Below are 12,275 nucleotides of genomic sequence, written 5' to 3'. Positions count from 1 at the left end.
AACAACACTGGCTGTGATACCAGGATGTTAAACATCAGTGTTACAACCTCTTGATGTCTGCCTTAACAAACCTTTTAAGGACAAGTTATGAAAGATGTGGGCAGAATGGGTTTGTTCACAGGCTGTGAAAATGACAAAAGGCGGGAATTTAATGAGGCCGGACATCGATTTGGTCGCCAAGTGGGTAAAAGAAGCGTGGGACTCAATTCCATCGGAAATGATTGCAAAATCATTCAGGAAGTGCTGTATCAGCAATGCCATGGATGGAACAGAGGATGATGCTATATTTCAATCCGACAATGACGAGGAGAGTGAGAAGGAGAATGACACACTATCGGATGACCATGATGACAATGACGACGTATATGGTGAAAGCACGCATATAACAGAAGCCGAGTTTCGTGAACTGTTTGGCGAGTCTGATACAGAGCCAGATTTTGAAGGATTCTAAAAGTGATAGAACTTTTATAATTCATGATTTTAGAATGAGGATTAATTAAATTTCCATTAAGACTTAACACTTTAGAATTGTTTTTATTTCAACACATAAATTAGCTTTCTTACTTTCATTTTAATTAATAATGTGATTTGCCTAAATAAACATTTTCTGAACTCACTTTGTGCATCTTGTGATGTACCAGTAGTCTAGAAATTATGGGTCGGCTTATATGCGGGTCATGTACTTTATAACAGTTTTACCAATTCAGTTGGGAGGGGGTTGGCTTATACGTGAACAGGCTTATATGCGAGTATATATGGTAATGAAATTTTAAAACAATTCTATAAAAACCTAACTAGCAAATAATGCAAATTAAATATTCATAACAAAAAGCTATGATTGGTTGTGGTCTTGGCCAATGTGATCAGAGTTATATGGCTGAGTCTGGCTGTGAAGAAACATAGCAATTTTGGACTGGCATGACGTTGTCCAGTTCTTGAGGTTGGGACAGGGTATGGAATATTGATCCATGTATCCAGTTCGTAATTCTGATATGCAAGACTGTAACTAACACTACTGTTGGTTTCCATCTCGCAGCCCATTTAATATGGTTTTGAAACATAGCATGCAAGCTGGTGTTTTCATCCCTCAAGCTTTGATTGCCTTCTGTCCATAATATTAAATTCTGACATGTATTCAAGACATAATAACCCGAGAAAACTACACATGTTGAGTGGTTGTCAGACTAGTCTCACCCATGGTCTAAATTTGTAATACAAAACAAAGCAGACCCTATGTACAAATAATATAGTGAGCATCTGCTTTATGAATTTGTGATTATCCATGCAGAGTTACCCAGTAAAAGGGTGTACATGACCTCTACAGGTAAAGAATTAGAGCATCATTGACAATATTAAGTAAGTGGATGCTAAATAATCAACTGTAGTCACAAATAACCTATAGGAAGGTCAATTTGCCTGCCTAAATAGGTAGGCTCACCAAAGCATTGCTTATAGTAATTACATGTATGAAGTGGAAGGCAACTAATCAATTCAAATGACAGCTTACCCATAAGGAAGGCCAATTTGTTTAATTGCCTATACAGGTAAAAACAATGAAGCCTTGCTTAGTGTAATCAGTACAAACTGGATGCTACTGAATAAACCATGCATAGAAAACTTACCTGTACTTATCCAACCAAGCTGAAGCTACACAGACATGAGTTTTCTATATTACAAAAAATCTACATATAAAAAATGAACTGAAGCATCATCATTTATACCTACAAAGCAAGCGCTACAATATCTTGAATCAAAATTACCTGTAGGAAAAGGTCAATACAGGTAAAATCAGTAAAGTGTAACATATACAACTATGAGTTAGATGATAAGACAATACAGAAACATAACTTTATGTGTCCTGACTTGTGCAAAAATGAGTTTTCTATATCACACACCAGACAGACACTTATGTTGTTGTTGTTGTTGTTATAGGGTTTAACGCCATTTTTCAGCACAAGATAGGCTATACATGGCGGCCAGTATAACTGGTGGAGGAAGAACCCTTGAAAACCCAGGGAAGAACCACCGATCCACCAGACACTTATGAATCTGGTTATAGCAATGTGAAGCGACAACATTGCAACCCATGCAGATATGTACCAAAGGTGCCTAAGCATCTCGTTTACACAATTCCTGTGCAGAGCTATACCTGACAATGTTTTATCTGGAAATTACTGTTAGCAGACGATCTAATGAAAGCAATAAAGCATCAATGTATAATATCAATTCACAATACTATAGGAAGGCTCAATAATGGCTTGTACAGATAAATTCAGTGAAGCTTGGCACACTGAAGCTAAGATTGCATTGGTATAGAAAACTTAACTTTACGTATCCAGTCATTGTGGAAATCATACATCTTTTAAGAGTTTTCTATAGCCCACTACAGACTTACATGTGCATATAAAATAAAACTATAGCCATAAATATTATGAAGTCGCATAGGCTGCCCATGAAAGTACCTTAATACTATTAAGTGATGGCAAAGTGGTCATTGTAAAGACAGAATTTTTTCATCTTAGGAAGAAAGAAAGGTTGGAAATATATATTGAGTATACTTCCCTTTTGTAAGGGTAGAACTTCCAGAAACTTGGTAAAGGATTTTGTGATGTCTTCATTGATGAGAGCAGCTGATTGGCTCGAGTTGTTGTAGTAACTGGATAATTCACAAGATTTGGCATCAATCCAGTATCAACATTAGATCACTCTAACTGCCCCTAGGTACTAGGCAAATAACGTTTAGCCTTTTAGCTAAATATTTTTAGCATGGAGGGCTGAATTTGTGAGGTAGTAGTAGTGGTCCTAAGGTATTATGATTTTGTAACATATTTGAAGAAGAAAGGACCATCTGTTCAGTAGGTGTAACAAAAACAAGATTCTCAAGACTGACATTAGATGTCCAAGAGGCACCATTTTAGGACCAACTAGACCATGTGATGAATACAGATGTACAGTTTTATGGCAACCCTCCATGTTGTTTAGGGGGAGTAATGATAACAAATATGTGGTAACTGACAGATGAAAGACCATCCCAAAAACTCTTCTGGTCTATGATTAGCAGAGCTAAAAATTCTAAGTCCTTATATATTTGATGACCTGACTAAATAATTTATTCCCCTTTGTTAGATTCTCATTAACTGAAAAGGAATTCATTCTGTAGACAAGAAAAACTGAAAAAGACACAATTTTTTAAATAATTTTATTACCTGAACCATCAATATTTCTTTCCAGCATAATTTTCTTTCTACTTTGGCCTTTCTTCTTAATTTTAACATTCTCATCTCTCTTTGTTTCTCTCTTCCTTTTCTGCTTATTCAGATGTACTAGGTCACTAAACTTCTGCTTCTTGGCTAAATTTTGTAAAAGAAATTACAGAATGACTGAATACTTAAGGGTACCTAAGACAGTGAATTCTTTTCACATCAAATAACATGTACACAACTTGATACTTGACACAGACACAAGAACCTTGTATTCAGAGGGATCACAATTTTTAAGACTATATTTAAACCTGAAAAATGAGAAAAGTTTAAAAAGTGTTATTCTGTTTTGAATACTGTTTGATACTATCAGGGTAATGAAATCTCAAAAAAATTTGGTGTGGCATTGTCTTGGTTTCATAACCAACTGTTTGATTCTAATAACTTTGCGTGCAAGTTTGCTTTACAAAAATTTCGTTACTGAATTTAATTAAGCAAATAAATACAACATGTCTGTTCAAGTTCAAATGCAACAGAAAAACAAGTTCTGGGTCATAAAATGAATAAAAATTAGCCTAACAGCAATAAAATAAAGGCATCTGTTTCCACTACTGTGTGTGTTGTGTTTAGGCTCAAATAAACAGTAACATATAACGCGTGAAAACAACAAGCTTTTTAAAATTTAACAAATAATTTATATTCCTGGAGAAATTATGTAAAAATGAAAAAGGGAGAAGAACTTACAGTTTTAAGAATCAAATCCAAAAATAATCTAAGAATAATCCATGAATTATTTGCAAAAGTCCTAGTAACAAATGTTCTAATAATTTCAAGTTCGAATCCTGATGGAAAATCCAAGATGGATGACGAGGTACGCAACGTACACCAAAAATGACCCTGACGAAAACCAATCATTTTTACTCCAAGAAATAAAAAATAAAAAAAATTGTTTACATCTTAAATGTAATCCCATCATGACCTTGGAAACAACCAATCATTTTAAAATAAAATAGAACTTGTTTATGAAAGTATCCACAAGTTCTGAAACAAGGTCAGACTTTAGATCAACACCTGGTGTTTATAAACTAACAGTCAAGGTCAAACAATTTTCTGAAAAAGTATCATCTCTAGTGAATAAATTTACATTATAATAGCATATAATAGAATTAAAAATTTAAAACTGACAAACAATTAAATTAAAATAAATATGAATTAAATCAGATATATGTAACTGTGAACAAAATACATTTATTATTTGATAGAAACTCAATTAAAGTTTATAAGTTAAGGAAAATTCAAGAAAGAAATGAGATTGTGGTACTTGGCACTGGCTGCTGAAAATTTCTGGAGTATTGCCATAATGAATATAACTAATATTGAATACTAAGTATGTTATCAACTTTGATCTCTCACTTCTGCTGTCATGTCTATGCAATGGAACCAGCACCAAAACAGACTGTGAGACTAAGTTGACTTCAAACGGAAAATCTGTAACTTACCACTGTGAGGTAAGTGTATACTATACACAACAGCATCAATGTAATTTCACTGAGTAATTTACAGGATTTTATAAAAATTCACCTTTACTTTTTAACTGGCACCATTTAATGAACAAGATTATGACATAATGAAATAAAATAGGGGAGCACATATGAAGAAAGAGAAACAAAGAGAAGATACAAAACCAAACCAGTATTCTTTTCCACAAAAGAGCACCTATGTACAGCTTCTGTTCTACACTTCTTTTTTTAAACTTCTAATTATAAAGATTGCAGTATACAGACCACTTTTGGTTGAAGGATTAACAATGAGACTGATTTATTTATATTGTAGTAAAAAAAGGGTATTCCTGAAAATGTGTATTACTTTTTAATCAACAAAACTCCAATTTAATGAATGATACATTAAAAAATTAAGTTTATTATAAATGCTGGGAAAGAATGTACTTATATTCTTTCAGTATTTGTAGTTGTTTTCCAACTATCTCCTGCTAATTTTATGGTGTATGCAAATTACATCTACCAGAAACAATCATTATGAGCAACATGAAGAAACATCTGTCTCATCCAAGAGAAACTAGCAAAGTACAAGTCAAGAAAAACGGGTTCAGGTTCACTGAACATCTTGAATTTTCACCTCAAATTAAGATTACATATCATTCTCATTAACCTTTCGTATACGAAGAAGAATTCAAGCAGTTACTAAGAATTGTACTGAACTATGGTACAGGATAACCAACAACCAGGGCTGTTCCGTTTAAACATACATGGTACCCAGGAAAGGCAGTTTAAAAAAAAAAGAACTGCCAGGGTACTTTGATTTAACAGAGTTCATATTAAAATTAAAAGAAATTTCTAAATTGCACCTATGGGTGAGTACCCCACTTTAAAAGTGCCTTCCCTTGGTGCCATGTATGTTTTAATGGAACAGCCCTCAGTAGATAGAAGTTCTATATTTACTTTATTCTAAATCTTATGAAATACATTATTCCATAACCAGTTTATCACTTATACTGCCAAAGAAAATGCAGTATTATTTCATGGAAATTCTTACAAACAATACATTTATATGTCAATCTTTTTTATTTTAGAAAAATGAACTGGTAAATTCTTCTCCTGTCTGGGCAACTGTAACAGACATTTAATCCCACATACTGAATTTCAAACAAATTTAAAAATGTTACACTGGATATATAAACAACAAATGCATATAAGTGTTTAAAGATAATAGTTTTTAAAAAATAATATCTATTCACTGCCAAACCATCTTTACACAAATTTTTAACACAAAATTTTCTTCCAACTTTGTCAACTTTTGACAAGCATATGACATGAAAAATAATGAATTTAATTCCCTGATAAAATTTTGCAGAATATTTGGTAATGAGATGAACAAATAATGCTGGAGTAATCATTTTTCAAAACTGTTATTTTACCAATAGGACTATGAATGCCCCCAGTTTCAAATATTTTTGCTTTTTAAATCATGTTTCATTTTTCAAACTTTACCCCTGCCATTTTATCCAAATGAACCAAAAATGTTTTGCCCAATACTGTAAATTCTGTACCACCCCCTACAGTTTTATCCTGTGATAAAATGTTTCTTACTTACTATCATTGTTTTAGTAATGCTAGTTTTCTGGCTTGAAACCCTTGCCAAAAAAGTTTTATAATAGATGATTTCTGCGATTCAAAAGAACCATCAATAATTAAAGTAGCATCACCTGCAAAGTGTAACAGTTAATATTTTCTCTACCTTGATGTTAATTTATATACAGTAAAATATTACCTATCAAATAGTAACTATACTTTAGCAATAATCTCTAAAATGCTATCTGAACCTGACATCTGAATACAAACACAAACTTGCAAACAATACAATTTTGTTCCTTAAGTACCATTTTGCACTTTTTCTTTCAGTGGTTTCTTTTTTCTCTTTTCTTCTTTCAAGGAAGTGCTCTCATTGTTTTCTCCTGAAATGATTTAAAAATTACACACATGAACCGAAATGGCCAATTCTTGATTTATACTTTACAATTTATTATTACTTTAATAGTAATAATCATAAAAATAATAATAATAATGACAACAACAACAACATGAGAAGAAAGAAATATTTACTATATTATTATTGCCATCATCAATGCCATCATCCTGGAAAATATAGATTCTGGCGATCAATACTGATGAAATAATCAAAATACACACATGCAAATCATTTCTCTTACATTGGGGCTCAAGCTGATGTAAAATCCTCTACATTTCACTTAATCCTCAATAAGTAAAAAGGATAATGCTAGGGATGTCATCAGTAGCAAACATGAAAAGAGATAAGCATGAAGAAACCACCCTCCTCCCCAATATAATTTTTTTTGTTTTATTGTCATTATTATATTTTTCAAACAATCTGCAACAATGGTTTTTGATAACAAGTTCTGTAATTCAAAATGTCTTCACAAGCATCAAACTTTAAAAAGACAAGGAAATACAATATATATATGCTAAAATTAATAACAAGTTCACTTGTATAAGGTACCTATTTTAATAGGAAATTTAGGGCTATCATTGCTGAATTGTTTTGAATTTGCAAACATTACTGATGCTAAAATACAACATGCTAGTCATCTCTGTTAGAGACACCTGTGCCTAAGAAAACCATTTATGAACCCTTTTTCACTTACATATTCCATGTTTATATAAAGGACACCTTTCCAGAGGGCCTGCTCCAGCAGTTACCACACACAAACAGGTACCAAACAATGGATGGTTTTTGTTGACTCTGAACAGTACATTTTGAACTAGTCATGGGAAAAATTAACATGCAATGCAAAGGACATTTTTGTACCTGCAGCTAACAAAAATACTCCATATAATTAGAAAAAATTATTAATTGTACAGCAACTGGTTCTATGTGGCAAATGGTACAGACTCTAAAGGAAAAAAATGTAGTTCTTGGGTATTCTTGTAGATTTCACTGCAGAGTTTTGGTATTCAAAAACAACACTCATAATAATGAATTCTACAGTTATAAACCAATATGTATTTGCTTCATGAAGAAATTTCAATATTTAGAAATCTTATTCTGACTTGTATTTCTATATTCCAATATACTGTACTAGGGGGATGATCTAGATAACCTGCTTAATTAGGCTGGTAAGATTAAATTACAAGATAACAGGTAGATAGATTCAACTTAGATACAGAAGAAAGAAAGAAGATAACAAAACCTTTTTGCTTGCCATCTGAAAATGGAAGATGATGTGGATGGAGATCTGACTTTTTAATATCAGATCTTTTTTTCTTGTTTTTGCGTGCAGGCTTGACTTGTTGAGATGAGGGAACAGGGATGGACTGGTCAAACTCAGACTCACTTCCAACTGGAGTGATCTCATTTTTCAGCTGCATATCTTCAGTACTTTGAGGGGGAGAAATAAATGCTATCAAAATCCACAGTGAATGTTCAAGGCACAGTCTTTCCAGCAAGCGGTCTTAAAAAAAAAAAGTAGGTACAAAGTAGGAAAAAGGTTGGGCAAAATAGGAATATTTTATACAGAATAGCCTGAAATGCATGCAAATTACTGAAAGAAAAAAAGCTTTACCTGACTTGCCTTCATAAACTTAACAAAAGCATGCTGTTACTCACATACAAGCTGTCTCTTTAGTCCAGATTGCTCCAATCCACAGGGATCACATATAAAATCATTTTGCCATGGCTGTTCAGGCAGTGTTCATTGATTTTTAAAATAAAACCGATGAAAAGTAGGGATAGTAAGGCTATTTTAGAAAAGTAGCAATAACTGGGGAGTCTAACCAAAAAGTAGAAAACAGTAGGAAAAGATGCAATAACAAGCACCACTGGAAAGACTGAAAGTGTCATTTTAACACCTATGCAGTCCTACCCACTTATATCAACATCACTTATGTAGACAAGCCACCTAACTCAATGAAAACATAAAGTTCGGGTCCTGCGGTCTATTATTACTACCAATTTTGTCAAGCTTATGTTGACGTCAAGATAATAAAAACTGTACATGCTGACAGAAACCTTCGATCATAACTTTAACAAATTCTTTGTGTAATTATAGTTTGTGTCTACAATCTACCAGTTCCAACTCAAATTTGTTTCTACAATTATTTGATGTTGCCACCAGGATTTAATACTGTCATCGCATTAACAAATGGGCATATGTTTGGTCCTTGCAAGTTGGTTTTTGCAGCAATTTCAATAGCACAAGCACCATTCATCGAAACAATCCACCTTCATCAAAATAAGTCAATACCAAATTTGCATAAAAGCAATGAAATCTGACTGATGTTTGCATTTTCCAAAGTTATCATTGATTGGAACAAATTTATTGTGTTGTGCAAGTTTCATTTTCTGTTGGAAAAAATAGTAACTTCACTTATGCTTGTGATGGATACCAATGGCAGCATAAAAACAAATTAATTTATATCTCCTGAAACTAAATATATGGTTGTTCTGGAGAATGAAGTAGGGGCATCTTGCAAAGATGTGTGTGAACAAATTTCACTTAAACATAACACTGTCAGGATGGCTGAAAACTGCTGAATCAACAACAAAAAAACAAGACTAAATTGAAGGCAACTGTGCTACCCATAGGAAGAAGCAGAAAACTCCAAATTTGAAGATTTGGAGGAGGACACAGCAAAATGGTTTAATGAAACATGCATTACAAAATTCTACCTTATCCAAAGATCACAATATGATTGTCAAAAAATGTGCTAAAAAAAATTGGTGTTGATAACTTCACTGCCACAAGTGGTTGGTTCAGTTGCTTTAAAGTTCACGACACTAGTTACAAATGGATTTGTGGAGAAGCCTAGTCAACAAACACATCAGTCTGATACATGGAAAACCAAACTTAAAGGTACTGTGCAGATTTATAATTCTGAGGATATACACAATGCAGATGAAACTGCACTGTTCTCTAAGTGCACTCCAGAGAAGGCTTATTGCATCAAAGGTCAACCATGCACTGGTGGGATTCAGGCAAAAGACCGCATCTCAGTAATCATCACATCAAACATGACTGGCAATGACAAATGACATTCCTTGTTACTGACAAGTCTAAGAGGCCTTGCTGTTTTAAGAATGTATACCATTTAACTATGTATTACCATGAAAGTTTAGATGATGTCCAACATTTTTATAGAGTGGATAAGGAAACTTGATAGAAAGATGAAAGTTCTGGAAGAAAAATTCCCTTGCTTGTGGATAATTGTTCAGTGCATCCACATGTGGACAATCTCCAACATGTCCAAATAATTTGTCTCCCACCTAATGCCACACCACTCATACAACTGATGGATCAAGGAATCATCGGGAACTTAAAACTACACACTTGAAAACTTCTTGCCCACAAAAACCTGGCAGCAACTGATCAGCAAGAATTTAAAGAAACTTTACTTGTGGCTCTGTACAACTTCAGGAAAGCTTGGTGGTTAGTGAAACCAGAGACCATAAAGAACTGCTTTATGCATGCCATCTTTCCTGAAAATGAGGAATTTCATGGATTCTCTCCATCGTAAAGGCATTTTCTATGTGTGATGGTTTGACCAGATCTTTTTCATAATAAAGCTCATAGGCAGTATCAGAATAAGCACATGGTCATTTGGAAAAGTTGCAGTGTCTTATACAGAGAGAACTGTCAAGACTAAAACAGAAGAAACTGCATAAAATTCAGATGTTTGTTCCTACCTCATCCCTGTCCATTTTGCAAAGTGCATATAATTTTAAATTAATTTAAATTTTAAGTCAATTACATTTTAATTTATGTGCGGATTATACTATAGATTATCATAATTATATGCATTACTCTGTTTGCATATTCTGGAATTTTTGCTTACTTAATTCAAAACTTGGTGTCAAGTTTTCATTTCCCAATGGGTAAACTCTTTCCCTTGGTCACCTCACTAAGAAGTTAACATTTGTTGTTTCCAGCAGCCATAATCTAGCTCAGTTTAAAACCTGTACATGTACCATGTAAATAGTGTAAGAACTATACAGCCATGTGCTGCTGGTGACAATGCAAGTATTATAGTTGTTAAGTAACACATTTGCTTGATTATACTGTACATAAAATGAGACTACCGTTTTTATGGATGTGCTCGTGTACTGTACATATTTTCTAATGGAATCTGACTGATCCAGGAATTTTCTAACATGTGACCTATAGCTAAGTTCATAGATTCTTCATGTACATGTACATGTGCTGTGTTTCATACATTATGGATCGTATAACACAAAGGTAACACAAATGAAAGTTGTCAATATACAAGTGTATTTCAAACTGCATTTGTCATGTCTTCATTTAATCAAAATTTCCATTGTTTATTTTCTCAAAGTGTAAATCCTATGAACTGATGACAGACTCACTTCATTTGTCCGCTAATTTTGATTCCCCACCCCACCCCTCTTCCCCCAAACACTGATCCTGACAGCCACTTATGCTGACAATATTATGTCAGGTCCAAGGATGTTGACATAAACGGGTAGCACTACATCTCCATGCTAATAACAACAAGGCTACAGTAAGAAAAGAGATATAAATGATGTACAAATCAGTTCTGAAACTAAAAGATGTTAGTTATATGCACCTGAGACACATTTTTCCAACTGTTATAAAATGTTAAAGACCAACCAATCTAGCTGTTTGAAATGGATAAATTTATTATATTCAGCATATCTATGATGCATATGACAAGTAGATATTACTTATAGAATATCTGAAGTACAATATTCTTGAGGGGACAACTACATTCTGATCTATTTATACTGGCCACCTGTAATTAAACACAACTGTGTTAAAGGCTCAACTCCCTCTGGAACATGCAACTTCATGTGTTTTTAAACAAGAAAGGATATATTTTCATCACTCCATGCAAAGTAGCAAAATATATTTTTTAAACAAAATTTTTTATATCAATAAATGTTTGCCTTTCAGGAACTTGATGATTTTGTGCTTCATCAGCTTCTATAATTTCATTGACTACATGATTATTTTCTTTATCACTTTCTTCTTCCTCTTCCTTCTCTTTATCTTCTTCCTCCTCCTCTTCTGATTTAAGTTCTTCTTTTACTCCATTCATTCTGTTTTCTGCATCATCATAAATAACTTTTTCCAAGTTATTAGTAGAGTATTCTTTATCAATATTTGTTCTTGGTTCATCCTTACAGATACCATTATTATCATGTCTCTGTAGCGTTTCCTCACTGTCTATGACTTTGCCAGGTTCCCCTGGTTCATTTTCATCACCAACTGAAAATAATGTAGTATTAAGACAGCTAGATTTACACATTCTAAGTAGTATGTAATATCAACATTCAACTTAAATTTCTGCCCATACAAAGTTTCAAAAACTTTTGAAGGAAAAGTAGTAGACCAGTGTACTCTTTATTAGAATACACTTAATTTTGATCTGAAAAATTATTCACAATGCTGTTCTTCAATATTCATCCCCCATCTGCCCCATGCCACCATTCCATCTCCCTTACTCTGTCTCCATGAGTGGAATAATTCAGTGTACACCACCTCCTTGATAACTCACACCCTGA

At 33.4% G+C, this 12,275-nt stretch overlaps 1 protein-coding gene across 3 annotated transcripts in view; it reads right to left on the bottom strand.

Annotated features, from left to right (window-relative positions):
* Positions 1 to 12,275, bottom strand: part of LOC149782009 (uncharacterized) — a 158,920-nt gene that overhangs the window by 77,772 nt on the left and 68,873 nt on the right. For all 3 annotated transcript variants that reach the window (XM_089933411.1, XM_089933413.1, XM_089933412.1), the window contains exons 9-12: positions 11,658 to 11,979; positions 7,927 to 8,114; positions 6,598 to 6,672; positions 3,207 to 3,350 (exon numbers count right to left, since the gene is read on the bottom strand). In XM_089933411.1, coding sequence (XP_089789537.1) covers positions 3,207 to 3,350; positions 6,598 to 6,672; positions 7,927 to 8,114; positions 11,658 to 11,979 — 729 coding nt within the window. The remainder of the gene's footprint in view (positions 1 to 3,206; positions 3,351 to 6,597; positions 6,673 to 7,926; positions 8,115 to 11,657; positions 11,980 to 12,275) is intronic.

Source organism: Sinohyriopsis cumingii, chromosome 15 (assembly GCF_028554795.1).
Source record: "Sinohyriopsis cumingii isolate HCF-2022 chromosome 15, ASM2855479v2, whole genome shotgun sequence".
Classification (NCBI taxonomy): Eukaryota; Metazoa; Mollusca; class Bivalvia; order Unionida; family Unionidae; genus Sinohyriopsis; species Sinohyriopsis cumingii.
This window is presented reverse-complemented; position numbering and strand designations above follow the sequence as displayed.